The 15,623-nt window shown below is 44.6% G+C and overlaps 1 protein-coding gene across 8 annotated transcripts in view; it reads left to right on the top strand.

Annotated features, from left to right (window-relative positions):
• The window catches only part of PIP5K1C (phosphatidylinositol-4-phosphate 5-kinase type 1 gamma), a 593,211-nt gene that overhangs the window by 502,619 nt on the left and 74,969 nt on the right, over positions 1–15,623 (top strand). For 3 of the 8 annotated variants that reach the window (XM_069962584.1, XM_069962582.1, XM_069962583.1), the window contains 2 exons: positions 6,673–6,747; positions 6,950–7,033. The exons of 2 other annotated variants lie outside the window; for them this stretch is intronic. In XM_069962584.1, coding sequence (XP_069818685.1) covers positions 6,673–6,747; positions 6,950–7,033 — 159 coding nt within the window. Of the gene's footprint in view, positions 1–6,669; positions 6,748–6,949; positions 7,034–15,623 lie in introns of those variants that run through there. 3 more of the 8 variants (XM_069962589.1, XM_069962585.1, XM_069962588.1) reach the window with 2 other exon arrangements.

Raw genomic sequence — 15,623 nt, 5'->3', positions numbered from 1 at the left:
AGTAAGTATCTATGTCAGAAGGGGATTTTATTAGGTTGGATGAATATAATAGTTGGTAGAAGTCAGAAAAGGTGTCCATAATGTCTTTGCTATTTTTTAGGCGTGAGCCCTCTGAGTTCTGGATCTGTATCACTGCAGGGGAAGCTGTGTTTTGATGAATTAAATAGGCTTGTAGGCTGCTGGACTGGTTTCCTTGTTCAAAGAATTTCTGATTTGTAAAAAATACTCTGCATCTGGCCTTTTCATAAAGGACTTCCATGTACCGTCTCCCCGTCCGTCACCAAGCCTCCCTCTCTGCATCTGAAGGGTGAGCAATAAATTGAGCCGCAAGGTGGGCACAGGTCGTTGCCAGTTCATTATCAGTTCTAGTTGTTTCTTTTTTTATGTGTGTAATGGCTGCTTGGACACATCCCCTCAAGTATGCCTTTAAAGCTTCCCAGTAGATGCCATGGTTCTGGATCGGCATGTGAGCCCCTAAAAAGGTTTCTAATTGTTCAGGGATCCTATCCTGCTCCCCAAACTGAGAGAGCCAGAATCAATGTATCTTACGGCAACCACCGCCACCACTGGGAAGAGAGAAGTTGAAAGAAGCTAAGATAGCAGAGTGGTCAGAGATTGCTCTCTGAACATGTGAAACCTGTGAAAGCATGGCACATGCTTTGGGATTCCTAAACATGTGTAACGCCTGGAGTAGTGGATCCACTGAGCCAACACTAATGATGGCACAAAACCGCACCAGGGAGCGGAGTCTAAGGGGCCGCTGGTTTTCACCAGAGCCCGCCGCAAGGCGGGATGGGCTTGCTGCGGCAGGCGACCCCCAGGTTGCTACCCCTGGTTTGGTTGCTAGTGACAGCAAGCGAGGCGAGGCAGGAGCAGTAGGCAGGAGATGGTGCTGGCAGAGGTCTGTAGGCGTAACTGCAGGTGACAGGCTGAACACAGGAGCAATAGTGTGACAGAGGAGCAGGAACCAGGAACAAGGACTAGGGACCAGGTAGGACAGGAATCAGGAACAACAGGGAGCTGGGCCAAATGCTATGGGAAGCTTGTAGAGGCTCCAACACCTGTAGGGGGGCAGGGCTGGAATTAATAGCAGAGTGTGATGTGCAGCAACCAATTAGGGGCGGACTGCCCCTTTAAATCTGAGACAGCTGGCGCGCGCACCCTAGGAGGCGGGGACGCGCGCCGGCCGGCACAGCGGGTGACAGGAGCGGGACGAGGTAAGGCGCCCCCCGGGGCTGAACTAGTAGCAGCGCCGGGTCCCTGCACATGGACCCCGGCGGCTGCATGGAGAGGTCGCGGCGGCGGCCCAGAGCACGGGATGCCGCTGCGGCCATGACAGTACCCCCCCCTTTGGCCTCCCCCTCTTTCTTGCCTGCAGATGGAGGCAAATCGGTGATGAAGTCCATCCCTATGTGGCGAGGGGATGTGGATTTGCAGATGAAACCCTTCTGTAAGTTCTCCCGGATGAAAGAGGACATGGCCTCAGTCTCGGGTACGGAGAGAGGATACACCCGACCTTGTGGAGGAGAAGTTCCAGGAAGGAGGTCTATGGGACAATCGTACGCCCGATGAGGTGGTAGAGAGTCCGCCTCCGTGGCAGAGAAGGCATCAGGCAAGACTTGGTAATCCGCCGGTAGGCCGGATAGAGGCTTGGCGGGGTCGGTAGACAACATAGAGTACTTGGGCTGAGGTGACCTCAGACACCGGTTGAAACAGTCCTGACCCCAACTGAGAATCTTCCCGGTTCTCCAGTCTAGCTTAGGGGCATGTAATCACAGCCAAAGGAGTCCAAGGAGGATGGTGGAAGAAGAATGGGGCAGGACGTAGAAGAAGATCTTTTCCTGATGTGAAGTGCCCACCTGGAGGACTAGAGGTGCAGTCTGGTAGTGCACATGGTCAGTAAGAATCTCGCCCGTGACCGAGGAGATAGTCTGGGGTCTGGCTAGTTGGGTCATGGGTAGCCGCCATCTTTGGACCAATGTAGCTGCAATAAAACTGCCTGCTGACCCAGAATCGAGAAAGGCAGTAGTCTGGTGATTTTGTCCCGTGGGTGTCTGGATGGAGACTGGCACAGACAACCTTGGAGAGGTGGCATTCAAACTTAGGGAGGCCTCTCCCACCGGACCTAGGTGCTGTTTTTTCCCGGACGTTGGGGACATCTCAGCCGAAAGTGATCCAGACCACCGCAGTAGAGGCAGAGATTCAGCTCCAGACAACGAATTCTTTCATCAGGCGTCAGATGAACCCGTTCCACCTGCATAGGAATCTCAGGAGTCGACTGGAATACCGGAACGTCAGGATTCTGGAAGACCTGCGCCAGCTGGTGATGGCGACGGGACAGGCTTAGTCGCCTTTCATGCCAGACCTCCTCCTCTCTCTCAGAAAAACGAGTATCGACCCTGGTGGCCAGTAGGATGAGTTAATTCAGGGAGGTAGGTAGGTCTCGGGCGGAAAGCACGTCTCTCACCCGACTGGACAGGCCCTTCTTGAAGGTAACTATTAGAGCGGCCTCATTCCAGTCTAATTCCGCTGCCAGGGTGTGGAACTGGATGGCGTAGTCGCCAACGGAGGAACTCCCTTGTGAGAGATTGAGTAGAGCAGTCTCAGCCGAAGACGCACGGGCAGGTTCCTCAAAGACGGAGCGAAACTCGGCCAGGAAGGTTTGGAGATTGGCAGCAACAGGGTCATCTCGGTCCCACAGTGGTGTGGCCCAAGCCAGAGCTCTACCCTCCAATAGGCTGATGATGAAAGCCACTTTAGAGCGCTCGGTGGAAAACTGACTACTTAAGAGTTCAATATGCATGGTGCATTGAGTCAGGAATCCTCTGCACAACTTGGAGTCACCAGCGTTTTTGCTTGGGAGAGCCAGTCGAAGTGTCAAAGAAGCAGCAGGAGGTGGTGTGTGCTGGGCTGTAGTAAGCTGCTGTAAGGCGGCAGTGAGCTGCTGGATTTGTAGAGCCTGTTGGGCGACCACTCGGGCTATGTCGCGGATATCATGCACCTCGCCGGGATCCATGGTTGGAGCCTAATGTAACGCCTGGAGTAGTGGATCCACTGAGCCGACACTAGTGATGGCACAAAACCGCGCTAGGGAGCGGAGTCTAAGGGGCCGCTGGTTTTCACCAGAGCCCGCCGCAAGGCGGAATGGGCTTGCTGCGGCAGGCGACCCCCAGGTCGCTACCCCTGGTTTGGTTGCTAGTGACAGCAGGCGAGGCAGGAGCAGTAGGCAGGAGATGGTGCTGGCAGAGGTCTGTAGGCGTAACCACAGGTGACAGGCTGAACACAGGAGCAATAGTGTGACAGAGGAGCAGGAACCAGGAACAAGGACTAGGGACCAGGTAGCGGACAGGAATCAGGAACAAGGACTAGGGACCAGGTAGCGGACAGGAATCAGGAACAACAGGGAGCTGGGCCAAACGCTATGGGAAGCATGTAGAGGCTCCAACACCTGTAGTGGGGCAGGGCTGGAATTTATAGCAGAGTGTGATGTGCAGCAACCAATTAGGGACGGACTGCCCCTTTAAATCTGAGACAGCCGGCGCGCGTGCGCCCTAGGAGGCGGGGACGCGCGCGCCGGCCGGCACAGCGGGTGACAGGAGCGGGGCGAGGTAAGGCGCCCCCGGGGCTGAACTAGTAGCAGCGCCGGGTCCCTGCCCATGGACCCCGGGGGCTGCATGGAGAGGTCGCGGCGGCGGCCCGGAGCACGGGACGCCGCTGCGGCCATGACAACTTGTAATCTATCCGAGACATGGAATCTCATCCCGGAGTGTAGCATGTGAATTCCAAAAGCTGTGTGTGTGTGTTATGCCACAAGTCTACCCACCCTATCTCACCCATCGGACAGGCCAGCGGTGTGCAAGTATGTGTTCTCGGTTGGGCGGGTAATACATGGAGTTTATCTAGTGTGGCATCCATCAAGCAGTTAAATTCTCCAATGCAAATTATACCTGCCTGGGGGTAGGCAGCTGCAAAGCGTATAGCTTCATGTAAGATGCCCAGAGACTCAGTAAGCGGGCTATATATATGCCCAAAAGCACTACGGGGATATGTTCCAGGTTGCCTTGGGCAAACACCGCCCTGCACTCCACGTATGAAGTGCCAGGTTCCCATCTTGGAGATTTATGTATCATCAGGGATACCCCCCGGGAGAAGGCAGTGTAGGTGGAATAGGAGGGGTAGTGGGGGAGGGGGGTTAGGAGGGGTAGGTTGGGGAGGGAGTGTAGGAGAGGGGTAGGAGAGAGATTCGGAGGTAAATGCAATCACACAATCTAGGTAAACGTGTATGCTCCAGAATGTCCACGACGACAGTCTCTGTTAAGTGAATAAGGCACATTTGGTGGGATGAAAGGTGTTTTTTTATTTTTATTAAACCTGGCACAGAGCCATTGCTATCACATCGGAAGTAGGCCAAACCTGGTGAACATTAGATATACTGTATCTGAAATTTTACGTATGCTTGGTGGCAAGAGGTGTTTTTTATTTTTGTAAAACCTGGCGCAGAGCCAAATTAAACACTGCTACCGTTGCTATCACACCAGGAGTAGGACAAACTAGATATATCTGAAGTTTTACATATGCCTGGCAGCGAGACATGAGAGGTGTTTTTTTATTTTTATAACACCTGGCACAGAGCCAAATTAAGCACTGTGACTGTTGCTATCACACTGAAACTAGGCCAAACCTGGCATACACTAGATACATCTGAAGTTTTATGTATGCCTGGTGGCGAGACGTAAGACGTTTTTTATTTTAACAGGCGCAGAGTGCAATAAACTGTCCTGCAACAATTAACCTGTAGGACAAAATAGACAGACACAGGTCTATGCAGGAAAATTCTAAGCTGCATGCGTGCCTGCCTGCTTGTGTGTCTAACTAGCTGATATGCTGCTAGTCTAAGCACTGTATATGCGTATGTATATGCTATGCTATGCTATACTATGCTGTGCTGTGTAGTAAGCCCTAACAAGGGGTTTTTCTGTCTTTCTTGCCTACAATCTGATAAGATGCTCACTTTCCCTAAAGGCCCTATTACACCAAAAGATGTCTAACAGATTGTTACAGATTTTTTCAGCCAAAGCCAGGAATGAATTTGAAAAGAGGAGAAATCTTATCTTTGCAACCTGTTCTCTGTTTATAGTCTGGTCCGGACTTTGGCTGAAAACGATTTAACGATAATCTGAACGATAATCATCTGGTGGAATAGGGCCCTAAGCCAGCAAAAGAATGTAGACGCTGCTCTCGTGATGCCAGTGTGCTCCTAGGGTCTGTCAAACCCCCCCCCCCCCCCTGCATAGTTATTAGTAAAAAAAAAGCACGAAGGGAGGTGGGAGGGGAAACAAATTTTTACTGTGCTTTTGGACAGATGCTCGATCGAAAACGAGTATTTCAAATAGTGTAGTATTCGATCAAATAGCTACTCGATAGTACTACTCCCTCATCTCTAGTAGCTACTATAGTTTGGCTGTTTTAATGAGATTCATTTGTATTGCATTTGCAAATTTTATTCAATGGACGCAATAATCGCGAACAAATTTTTAAGCTCATGGCTCATCTTTAAGTGACATTATTGCAGCTACTTGTAAAATGTATTTCTGTCAACAGTCATGCATGTGTAGTAAATGGTGGACTACTTCCCATTTGTAATTTTTATAAGAATAGCTCACAAGTGCTGCTTTAGGGTACAAACCCACACACCGTATACACAGCAGATACGCAGAAAAAACGCAGCAGATTTGAAGCAGATTTGGTGGTGCAGATTTGATGCTGTGTCCAGTTATTTAGATTTAATCTGCTGCGTATTTGTTGTGTGTTTGTTGCGTATTTGCTGCGTATCGCAGCAGTAAATAAGCTGCGTATACGGTGTGTGGGTTTGTACCCTTAAACAATGTTTTAACAAGATTGAAATTTCCCACATTTTGGAATCTAAATTTTCTATTTGTCTAGCTTGTAAATGTTTAGTTTTCATTTCCTGCACCACAAAATGTAATCAAAGACATATTTTTATGAAAATCAAACGTATAAATTTGACAAATTGTAGTAATTATTCCCCACTGCTAGCATTAAATAAAATCACTGCTATGTCTTAAAAGCTTGACTCTTCATGTCTTCAATTTTCTGAATTATAGTATAAAAATATACTTCATTTATTTTGCCTTTCCTCTTCTACTGTCTTTATACATAGACTTTTTCTTGTTTTTTGCAGCCTAAGGGTATGTTCACACAACGTCCGAAAAGGGAAAAAGACGTCCGCTTTTTGTGTAAAAAAGACGCACGTTATTTCATCCTTTTAATTGACTCAAATAAATTGCATTAAAGTGTCTGGAATGATGGACTTTTTCACAGTGTATTGGAGACATTCACTTCAAAAGATATTCGTCATTTAATACACTGTGTGAAAAAGACGTACGTTATTCCAGACAGTTCAATGCAATTTATTAAAGTCAATAAAAAGGGTGCAATAACGGATGTCTTTTTAACACAAAAAGCGGACGTCTTTTTTCCTTTTTGGGAGTTGTGTTAACATAGCCATATAGAGGAATTTATGATTTCCTTTCATTCTTTAAACTTTATGGTCTGTATTATGTTATACATTGCAATCTCATCCCATTCTCTCACTCACTTCATTGATCTGTCTCTCACCTCTGTGTTGGCTGCATCTCATTCTTCAAGTAGTTCACAGATGGGCGATATTGGGTGTATTCCCCTCGCTTCAACAGGATGCACTCTGCTCCATCATCTACTGACTTTGTGAGTATCATCAGTGAAATCATTTTATTTAAGGTGACAAAACAAACATGACCTGAGTCTGAGTATTTTCTGTAGCAATATAAGAGGCTCCTGTAGACCCTTCAGGCATATGTACATCCATATATTTTGTTGCTGTTACTTTCTTCTGTCTTTTTTCCCCCATATTCTTCTTTTAAACTTTTTCTCCTCAATACTTGTGTAGCCTCCAGATGACCGGACCTGGGTTTATTCTCCACTCCACTATAACCCCCAGGTTCAATCTGTCTCGGACGAGGAGAGTGACACAGTAAGTTCTTGAAGGAATAGTATTAGTACTTGTTCTGTTATCGTTTAAGATCATTTACCTGTCAAAAGATTATTTGACATTAAAGCGACTCTGTACCCACGATCTGACCCCCCCCAAACCGCTTGTACCTTCAGATAGCTGCTTTAAATCCAAGATCTGTCCTGTGGACTGTTCGGCAGGTGATGCAGTTATAGTCCTAAAAACAACTTTTAAACTGGCAGCCCTGTACAAAACAGCCGTGGCCTAGAATATCTGTGCCCTAACTTTGCACCACCCCTCTGTCCCTCCTCCCCACCCTCTTTATCATTAGTAATGCCCCAGGCAGATTTTCTACAATTCATCACCTGTGTCAGCACAGCACATGGGCTGGATCGTTAAGGCACCTGTGCAATGTTCAGACAGGAGAAAATGTTCTAGGGGCATTCCTAATGATGAAGAGGGTGGGGAGGAGGGACGGAGGGGTGGTGCACAGTTAGGGAACAGATATTCTAGGCCACGGCCATTTGACACAGGGCTGCAAGTTGGACAGATCTTGGATTAAAAGAAGCTATTTGAAGGTACAAGTGGTTTCGGGGGGAAAGATTGTGGGTACTGAATCGCTTTAAAATATGCCTGCCAATAAGTCTCCCCATTCCATTCTCTCTTCAGTGAGAATCAATACTGCACCCTTTGAGCTCCATAGTATTTATACCAATTACAGTTGAAAGGAGGAGCTTTATTGTTCTGTCCTTTCTCATAGCACTGAAGTAAGATGAAGTAAAATGGTAAACTTATTACACAAAATTATTATCCAATGATTATTGTTTGGTGTAATAGCGCGAACAATGACAGCTGATCGTGGTCTTTTAATATGTTGAAAAATCATGGACACGTCAGTGACATTTTGCTGCGCACCTCTCTGTGTAATAGGAGTGGAAGCAGTAAACCGCCACTGACTTCAATGGAAAGCCTGGACAATCTAAGGATTATCCAGGCCACCCCTCCCACTGCTCCCCACAGCCCCTCCCACTGCTCTCCACTCGCTGTCTGTGCGTGTAATAGCATAGGCAGCATGCAGGGAACAAGGTGGAAGCAAGCGCTGACCTCATTATCATGCTGTGTAATGCAACCTTTAGATTTAGGCCCCGTTCCCACTGAGCAAAACTTGCGGAATTCCGCCGTGGAATGCCGTTAGCCTCCCGTTTATAATGGGAGTCTATGGGAGGCGCGCGCTTCTGCCCTGTCCGCGCTGAAGAATGAACATGTACAGTATATTTATAGCATTAAGTTTTCCAAAAATGGCTGATAGATTTTGTTTAATACTCTTGGGCACCAACCACTTCAATAATATAAAGTGACAGTAAGCAGCTGCTTTGACTATTAAAATGAATAAGGTGTAGGCCTCACTTCTGCTGGGCTCTATCCATTAACATCTTTTAAAGTTATGCAGAAAAACAAATCCTATTTATGCAAAGATTATAGAGATAATTGAAATATTATAGCTGCAAAAAAAAAAAATTATAATCATTTTCTGCCCCTCAATTTGACGTGGCATAGTCAAGGCTGACACAAAAGACATTTCCAAGTTTTTTACATGGATACTAGCCAAGAACAAATGTGTGTCTCTTGCTAAAATAAAAGCCACTATCCATTTTCATATCAATTGACATCTGTGTGGCATTTTTTGGAACTCTTTCAAAGCCCTTTTCCATGGATTAATGGCTGCACAGTAAGGCTATGTACACACAATGTTTTTTCAGCTCTGTTTGAAATGACATCCGTTATTTTCAAATGTCATTTAGCTGTCCTCCCCTACATTACTCTACTTTGGGGTTACTAATTGGCCTTTGGATGTGGCTTAATTAAAAAGTTTATTGAATTTAATAGTAAAAACGGAGAAAGAATGGTGACAAAAGAAAAACTGTGTGTGAACAACTAATAAAAAATATCTGCTTTTTACAAAACAAGTCCAAAAATAATGTTCATGTTCATTATTTTGACGTCCCCGGTAAAAACGTCCGAGGTAAAAACGTCCGTTATTCAATACACTGTGTACATTGGATGTCAGTCTTTACATTGACTTCAATGCATTGCCATTGCAGTCAGTTAAATCGCAGCCATAACGGACATTTTTTTTTAATAGCAAAATCGGACGCCTCTACAATATTTTTGACGTTGGGTTAACATAGCCTCACATGGCAATCTCAGTGATTAGCACTTCTTTGGACTACTTGTGAACTTGTTTTTTTCCATCTCACCTTCAAAGAGTCATTTTTCCATGTACCGAGATTAATGATTTAAAAAAAATATATATTTTATAATGACACCTTTAATTTTACCATAAAAATAGTAAAGGAAAAATATGGCATGGTTGTAATTGTACTGACTCACCGATAACATGGCATTTTCCCTTTAAGCGAACTGTAAAAAAAGGAACCCCAGCTGCATTTTCCCCCCCAATTTTCCCCCACAGATTATTTAATTTTCTATTTTCCATTTTATCACTGTTTTGTGGTAAAATGAATAGTGTCGCTACAAAATACAATTGGTTCCACATGAAAAAGTCCTCATGTAGCTTTGATGATAAAAAAAAAATCATATAGGCCCATATCATTATTAAAGGTAGACATAAAACTGTATGCCAGGGTATTGGCTAATAGGCTAAAGAAAGTTATCCCACATCTGATCCATGTGGATCAAAGTGGTTTTATTCCAGGCCTTACTATTAGGCAGAATATCACATAGGTGTTCCATAATATCCAAATAGGGGCTGGGGGGCGATTCCACTCCATCCTGTCTCTGGATGCTGCAATAGCCTAGGAGGATATGGATTTGGAGATAAATATATGAATATGGTAAGGTTACTATATAGTAATCCAAAAGCAAAGGTTGCGGTTAATGGAGGAACATCTGAAAGGGCAGGGGTGCCCATTATCCCCTATTCTGTCTTCGGAACCATTATCCAATATAATTAAAGCAAATTCATAAGAGGTTTTGGGGCTAGAGACAAGGAAGATAAAATCAACATGTATGCGGATGATATGCAAATTTTTCTGGAAGAGGCTGTAGTAAAATTGCCATACGTGATAGAGGTAATAGAACAATTTGGAAGATGTGCAGGTCTTTCCATAGATTGGGGGAAGTCCAGTTTATAACCCATTTCTGGGCCTCTACTTTATCACCCAGAGGAACTTTTTCAAAAATATAGCGACACATAGATTATAAGGTTTTCTCAAGATTACAATTTCCATAGGTTAGATTTCAGGTGATTGGTAAGGGTACACTACTGTGGCCCTGACTAATCACAAAGAGGGTCCATGAATGCCCCTTTATGAATGGAGCAACAGTATCCACACTGAACTGTGACTTCAATCACATACTATGGGACTGCTCAAGATAGCCAGGTGCTGTATTTTGCTATGTTTGTCAGACCCCTAGAGTTTGAATGGAGTGGCAGTGCACTTACACAATTGCTGCTTCACTCATGCAGGGGCACTCAGGAGCAGGGGCTTAGCTATGATTCATGGGGCCCCATAGCAAAAACTGTACAGGGCCCCATGGATCATGTACACCCCGAAACTAACCTGGCCTAACAGTGTTCCTTCATTCTCCTAGCTCCCCGGCACACAAGTGAGAGCTGGGGAGCACCAGGCCAGGTGAGTATGAGTACACTATGTGGTTGGCGCTGTCTGGGGAGGTGCTGGTGCAAGCCACAGTTGGGGTGCTTACTATCAGTGGCATACCATGAAAACAGACACAATTCGCCAGGTCCCCTTACCACATGGACCACTGTTTATTTGATCAGTGTTGTTCCAACAGTTTGACCCCCACCAATAACTTATCACCTATTATGTGGATGGGTGATAATTTGTAACCCCAAGTTTGGCACTTAACTGCCCCTGATACATTTTCATTTGAGCCTAAATTTATGTAGTGTGCATCTCCTGGGGTATAAGCGGGATACAACAAACAGTATGATGCCACTAAAATGGCTGGAAAATTTTCAGTTTTAACTTGTGGGGTGTGGGGTAAAAAATCTTACTATACCCATAAATAAATTACTTGACGGGTATACACTACCGTTCAAAAGTTTGAGGTCACATTGAAATGTCCTTATTTTTGAAGGAAAAGCACTGTACTTTTCAATGAAGATAACTTTAAACTAGTCCTAACATTAAACAAATACACTCTATACATTGTTAATGTGGTAAATGACTTTTCTAGCTGCAAATGTCTGGTTTTTGGTGAGGCCCATTTCCAGCAACTATCACTCCAGTGTTCTAATGGTACAATGTGTTTGCTCATTGGCTCAGAAGGCTAATTAATGATTAGAAAACCCTTGTGCAATCATGTTCACACATCTGAAAACAGTCTAGCTCATTACAGAAGCTACAAAACTGACCTTCCTTTGAGCAGATTGTGTTTCTGGAGCATCACATTTGTGGGGTCAATTAAATGCTCAAAATGGCCAGAAAAAGAAAACTTTCATCTGAAACTTGACAGTCTATTCTTGTTCTTAGAAATGAAGGCTATTCCATGCGAGAAATTGCTAAGAAATTTAAGATTTCCTACAAAAGTGTGTACTTCTCCCTTCAGAGGACAGCACAAACAGGCTCTAACCAGAGAAGAAAAAAAAAGTGGGAGGCCGCGTTGCACAACTAAGCAAGAAGATAAGCACATTAGAGTCTCTAGTTTGAGAAACAGACGCCTCACAGGTCCCCAACTGGCATCTTCATTAAATAGTACCCGCAAAACAGTGTCAACATCTACAGTGAAGAGGCGGCTGCAGGATTTTGGGCTTCAGGGCAGAGTGGCAAAGAAAAAGCCATATCTGAGACTGGCCAATAAAAGAAAAAGATTAAGATGGGCAAAAGAACACAGACATTGGATAGAGGAAGACTGGAAAAAAGTGTTGTGGATGGATGAATCCAAGTTTGAGGTGTTTGGATCACGAAGAAGAACGTTTGTGAGACGCAGAACAAATGAAAAGATGCTGGAAGAATTCCTGATGCCATCTGTTAAGCATTGTGGAGGTAATGTGATTTTTGCTTTGGTTGCTTTGGTGCTGGTAAGGTGGGAGATTTGTACAGGGTAAAAGGGATTCTGAATAAGGAAGGCTATCACTCAATTTTGCATCGCCATGCCATACCCAGTGGACAGCGCTTGATTGGAGCCAATTTCATCCTACAACAGGACAATGACCCTAAACACACCTCCAAATTGTGCAAGAACTATTTACAGCAGAAGCAGGCAGCTGGTATTCTATCGGTAATGGAGTGGCCAGCGCAGTCACCAGATATGAACCCCATTGAGCTGTTGTGGGAGCAGCTTCACCGTATGGTATGCCAGAAGTGCCCATCCAACCAATCCAACTTATGGGAGCTGCTTCTAGAAGCGTGGGGTGCAATTTCTACAGTTTACCTCAACAGATTAATAGCTAGAATGCCAAAGGTGTGCAATGCTGTAATTGCTGAAAAAGGAGGATTCTTTGACGATAGCAAGGTTTGATGTAAAAACAATGTTATTTCAAATACAAATCATTATTTCTAGCCTTGTCAATGTCTTGACTCTATTCATTTCACAACGTATGGTGGTGAAGAAGTGTGACTTTTCATGGAAAACACAAAATTGTTTGGGTGACCCCAAACTTTTGAACGGTAGTGTAGATTACAAAATGAGGTGACACTGTAGTACCAGGGCAGTTTCTACGGCATTTTGGCAACAGGGTGAAACTTGATAAAAACACCTCACTCAGTTCATCCCTGGGGAACTGAGACGTCTTCTTTGATCTGAGGGGTCACTTTCCTATTCCTCTCCATCTGGCCCAGGCCTCCATGATGGTTTCTTGCAGTTACAATTGGTCCCTTCAGAACCTGCCAAACATCTTAGGCCTCCACACTTTTCAAGCAACTTCCTTCCCTTTTCCTCTCATAGGCTCCCAAACTGTAGTAATTCTGCTGTTTGGTGCACTAATGTGTGTAGGATCCCCTGCTGTGCCCCCCATATAAGAATAATATCCCCTGCTGTGCCCCCATATGGGAATAATGTCTCCTGCTGTGCCCCCATATAATAAAATGCTTCCTACTGTACCTCCATGTAGTAATAATGTCCCCTGTCCTGTGACCCTCTATAGTAATAATGTCCCCTGCTGTGCCCCCATATAATGTTTCCTATTGTGCCCACATATAGTAATAATGTCTCCCTGCATTGCCCCATATAAGAATAATGTCCCCTGCATTGCCCCATTTACTAATAATAATTCTCCCCTGCATTGTCCCCATATACTAATAATGCCCCCCTTCATTGCCCCATGTACTAATAATGTGTACCTGCATTGTCCCCATATACTAATAATTTGCCCCTGCATTGCCCCCATATACTAATAATAATGTCCCCCTGCATTGTCCCCATATACTACTAATAATGTCCCTCTGCATTGTCCCCATATACTAATAATGTGTCCCTGCATTGCCCCCATATAGTAATAATGTCCCTCTGCATTGTCCCATATACTAATAATCTTCCCATGCATAGTAATAATATACCCCTGCATTATCCCCCATGTAGGAGTAATTTATACGTATTAGGAAAATGTACATTTTAGTTTTTGTGATGTAGTGCCAAAAACTTTCCTCAAAATGTCTATTAAGTAGAAATGTGGTCACTTCTTGGGGGTTTCTACTCTATTCATCCTACAGGGGCACTGCAAATGCACATGGTGTCTCAAAAAGTATTCTGGCATATCTGTACTAGAAAAACAGCACTTTATGGTCACCTAAAGGGTACTGATTTAAAGGGTACAAATTTTTCAGGTGCATATTCTGCTGTGTTCCTTGTGAAAAGGAGTCATTTTTAAGAGTACATCTACAAATGATTTAGCTTATTTCCTTAAACACCTATGGGGTCTAAATCCCTTAACCTGCTGGCCCTTACTTTGGAGGTTCACACTCTCCGCTTTAGAGTGAAAATAGTTTGAAGGCTGTGGTTTACTTATGCTCAAACAACAGCTTATGACAACATACATGGTACTGCCATACTTTGGGGAAATTGTGGTGTTCCTTTTTAAAATGAGAAATTTTAATCTAAATAAATTTTTCTGGAAAAGATATACATTTTCATGACCTAATGCTAAAAACATTCATCAAACGCTTGTTCAAATGCTCACTACACCCCTAGATGAAATCCTCGAACCCTTGTCCCCCTCTTTGACAGATTCTTTCCCTTACCTAACTCTTATAGCCTGATCTCATAACTTGGCTAACCTTGGTTTCTCTCAGCTTTCTGATTCTTCAACACACAAGGGTGAGAATACCCACCCACTTTAGTGACCCTATTCCCTCACACCTCATACAGTTTCTCTGTCCTGCTGTCACTAGTTACCTATCTAAAAATTCCAACATCTTCCTCTTTGTAGGCATCTTTCTCTCCACTTTCAAACATCCCATAACTGAAAAAAACATCTATAGGCTGGTCCTCCACAGCCAATTATCAATCTGGCCAATTCCCGCCTAACCCACTATCTCTCTGAAAGTTCTCTTCTCAACTAGTCTCTAATCATCTCCTGACTCCTAAGTCTAAAGGCAACCACTCATGGGTCTCTCTGTACTGTTTGATACTGTAGACCACCAGCTCTTCCTCACTATGCTCCATTCTATTGTCCCTAAGGACGCTTACTTGGTTTTCCACCGACCTATCTGACCGCTCCTTGAGCGTACCATTTGCCACTCTTCCTCGTTTTCTCTTCCCTTTACTGTTGGGTTTCCTCAGGGATCAGTCCTTGGTCCCCTCTTTTTCTTATTCTAAATTTCCCCCTTTGGACAAACTATTGGCAAGTTTAGCTTTCAATACCATCCCTATGCTGATGACACCCAGTTATATACCCTTTTCTTTGACATCAGCCCTGCCCTCCCACAAAATACCAGCCAAAGACAGTCTACCATGTCTAACAGTCTTGCTTATATCTAAAGCTAAATCATACTAAAACTGAGCTTCCTCCCTCTGCTAACAGACCTACATCCATAACCTCTAAACACCAATCACTCTGTCTTGGGGTTATGTTTGAATCTGTCTTTCACTTTCCACATTAAATCCCTTTCACTCTCTTGTCACCTGCAGGAAAGAGCAGATCTTGGATTAAAAGTAGCTATCCGAAGGTACAAGCGGCTTGGGGTCTGATTGTGGGTACAGAGTCGCTTTAAGAAACAGCCATCCCTGCATCTAAATTGAGAAGTCTAGAGGCTTCACTCTTGTTAAAGTGAATGTACCTATTCGCTTACTGATTTTTATTTTTTTTTTACACTATCTTGTTGGCACTTACTTCACAGTGGTGCAGTCCATTTCTCAAAATGCTGCCCAATACTCGTGTTTCATGCCAGTTTCTTTACGTGCACTCCAGCCCACTCTATGCAGTGGAGGCGAGCCCAGTGCTCCCAGTGTAACGATATCCCTCTCCCCTCGGTGACATGGCCAGACTTGATTCTGATGGAGGCGCGTCACTGAGGGGAGGGGATGTCATGCTCTATGTCGGCTGATTGTTACCTTTCTGCATGATCCAAAATCCTGATAACAATAGCAATGGTCTTCTGGCTGCAGCTCCATGTAATAGGACTGC

Source organism: Dendropsophus ebraccatus, chromosome 3 (assembly GCF_027789765.1).
Source record: "Dendropsophus ebraccatus isolate aDenEbr1 chromosome 3, aDenEbr1.pat, whole genome shotgun sequence".
Lineage (NCBI taxonomy): Eukaryota > Metazoa > Chordata > Amphibia > Anura > Hylidae > Dendropsophus > Dendropsophus ebraccatus.
The sequence above is the reverse complement of the archived record's forward strand: the minus strand, read 5'-3'. Positions and strand labels throughout refer to the sequence as shown.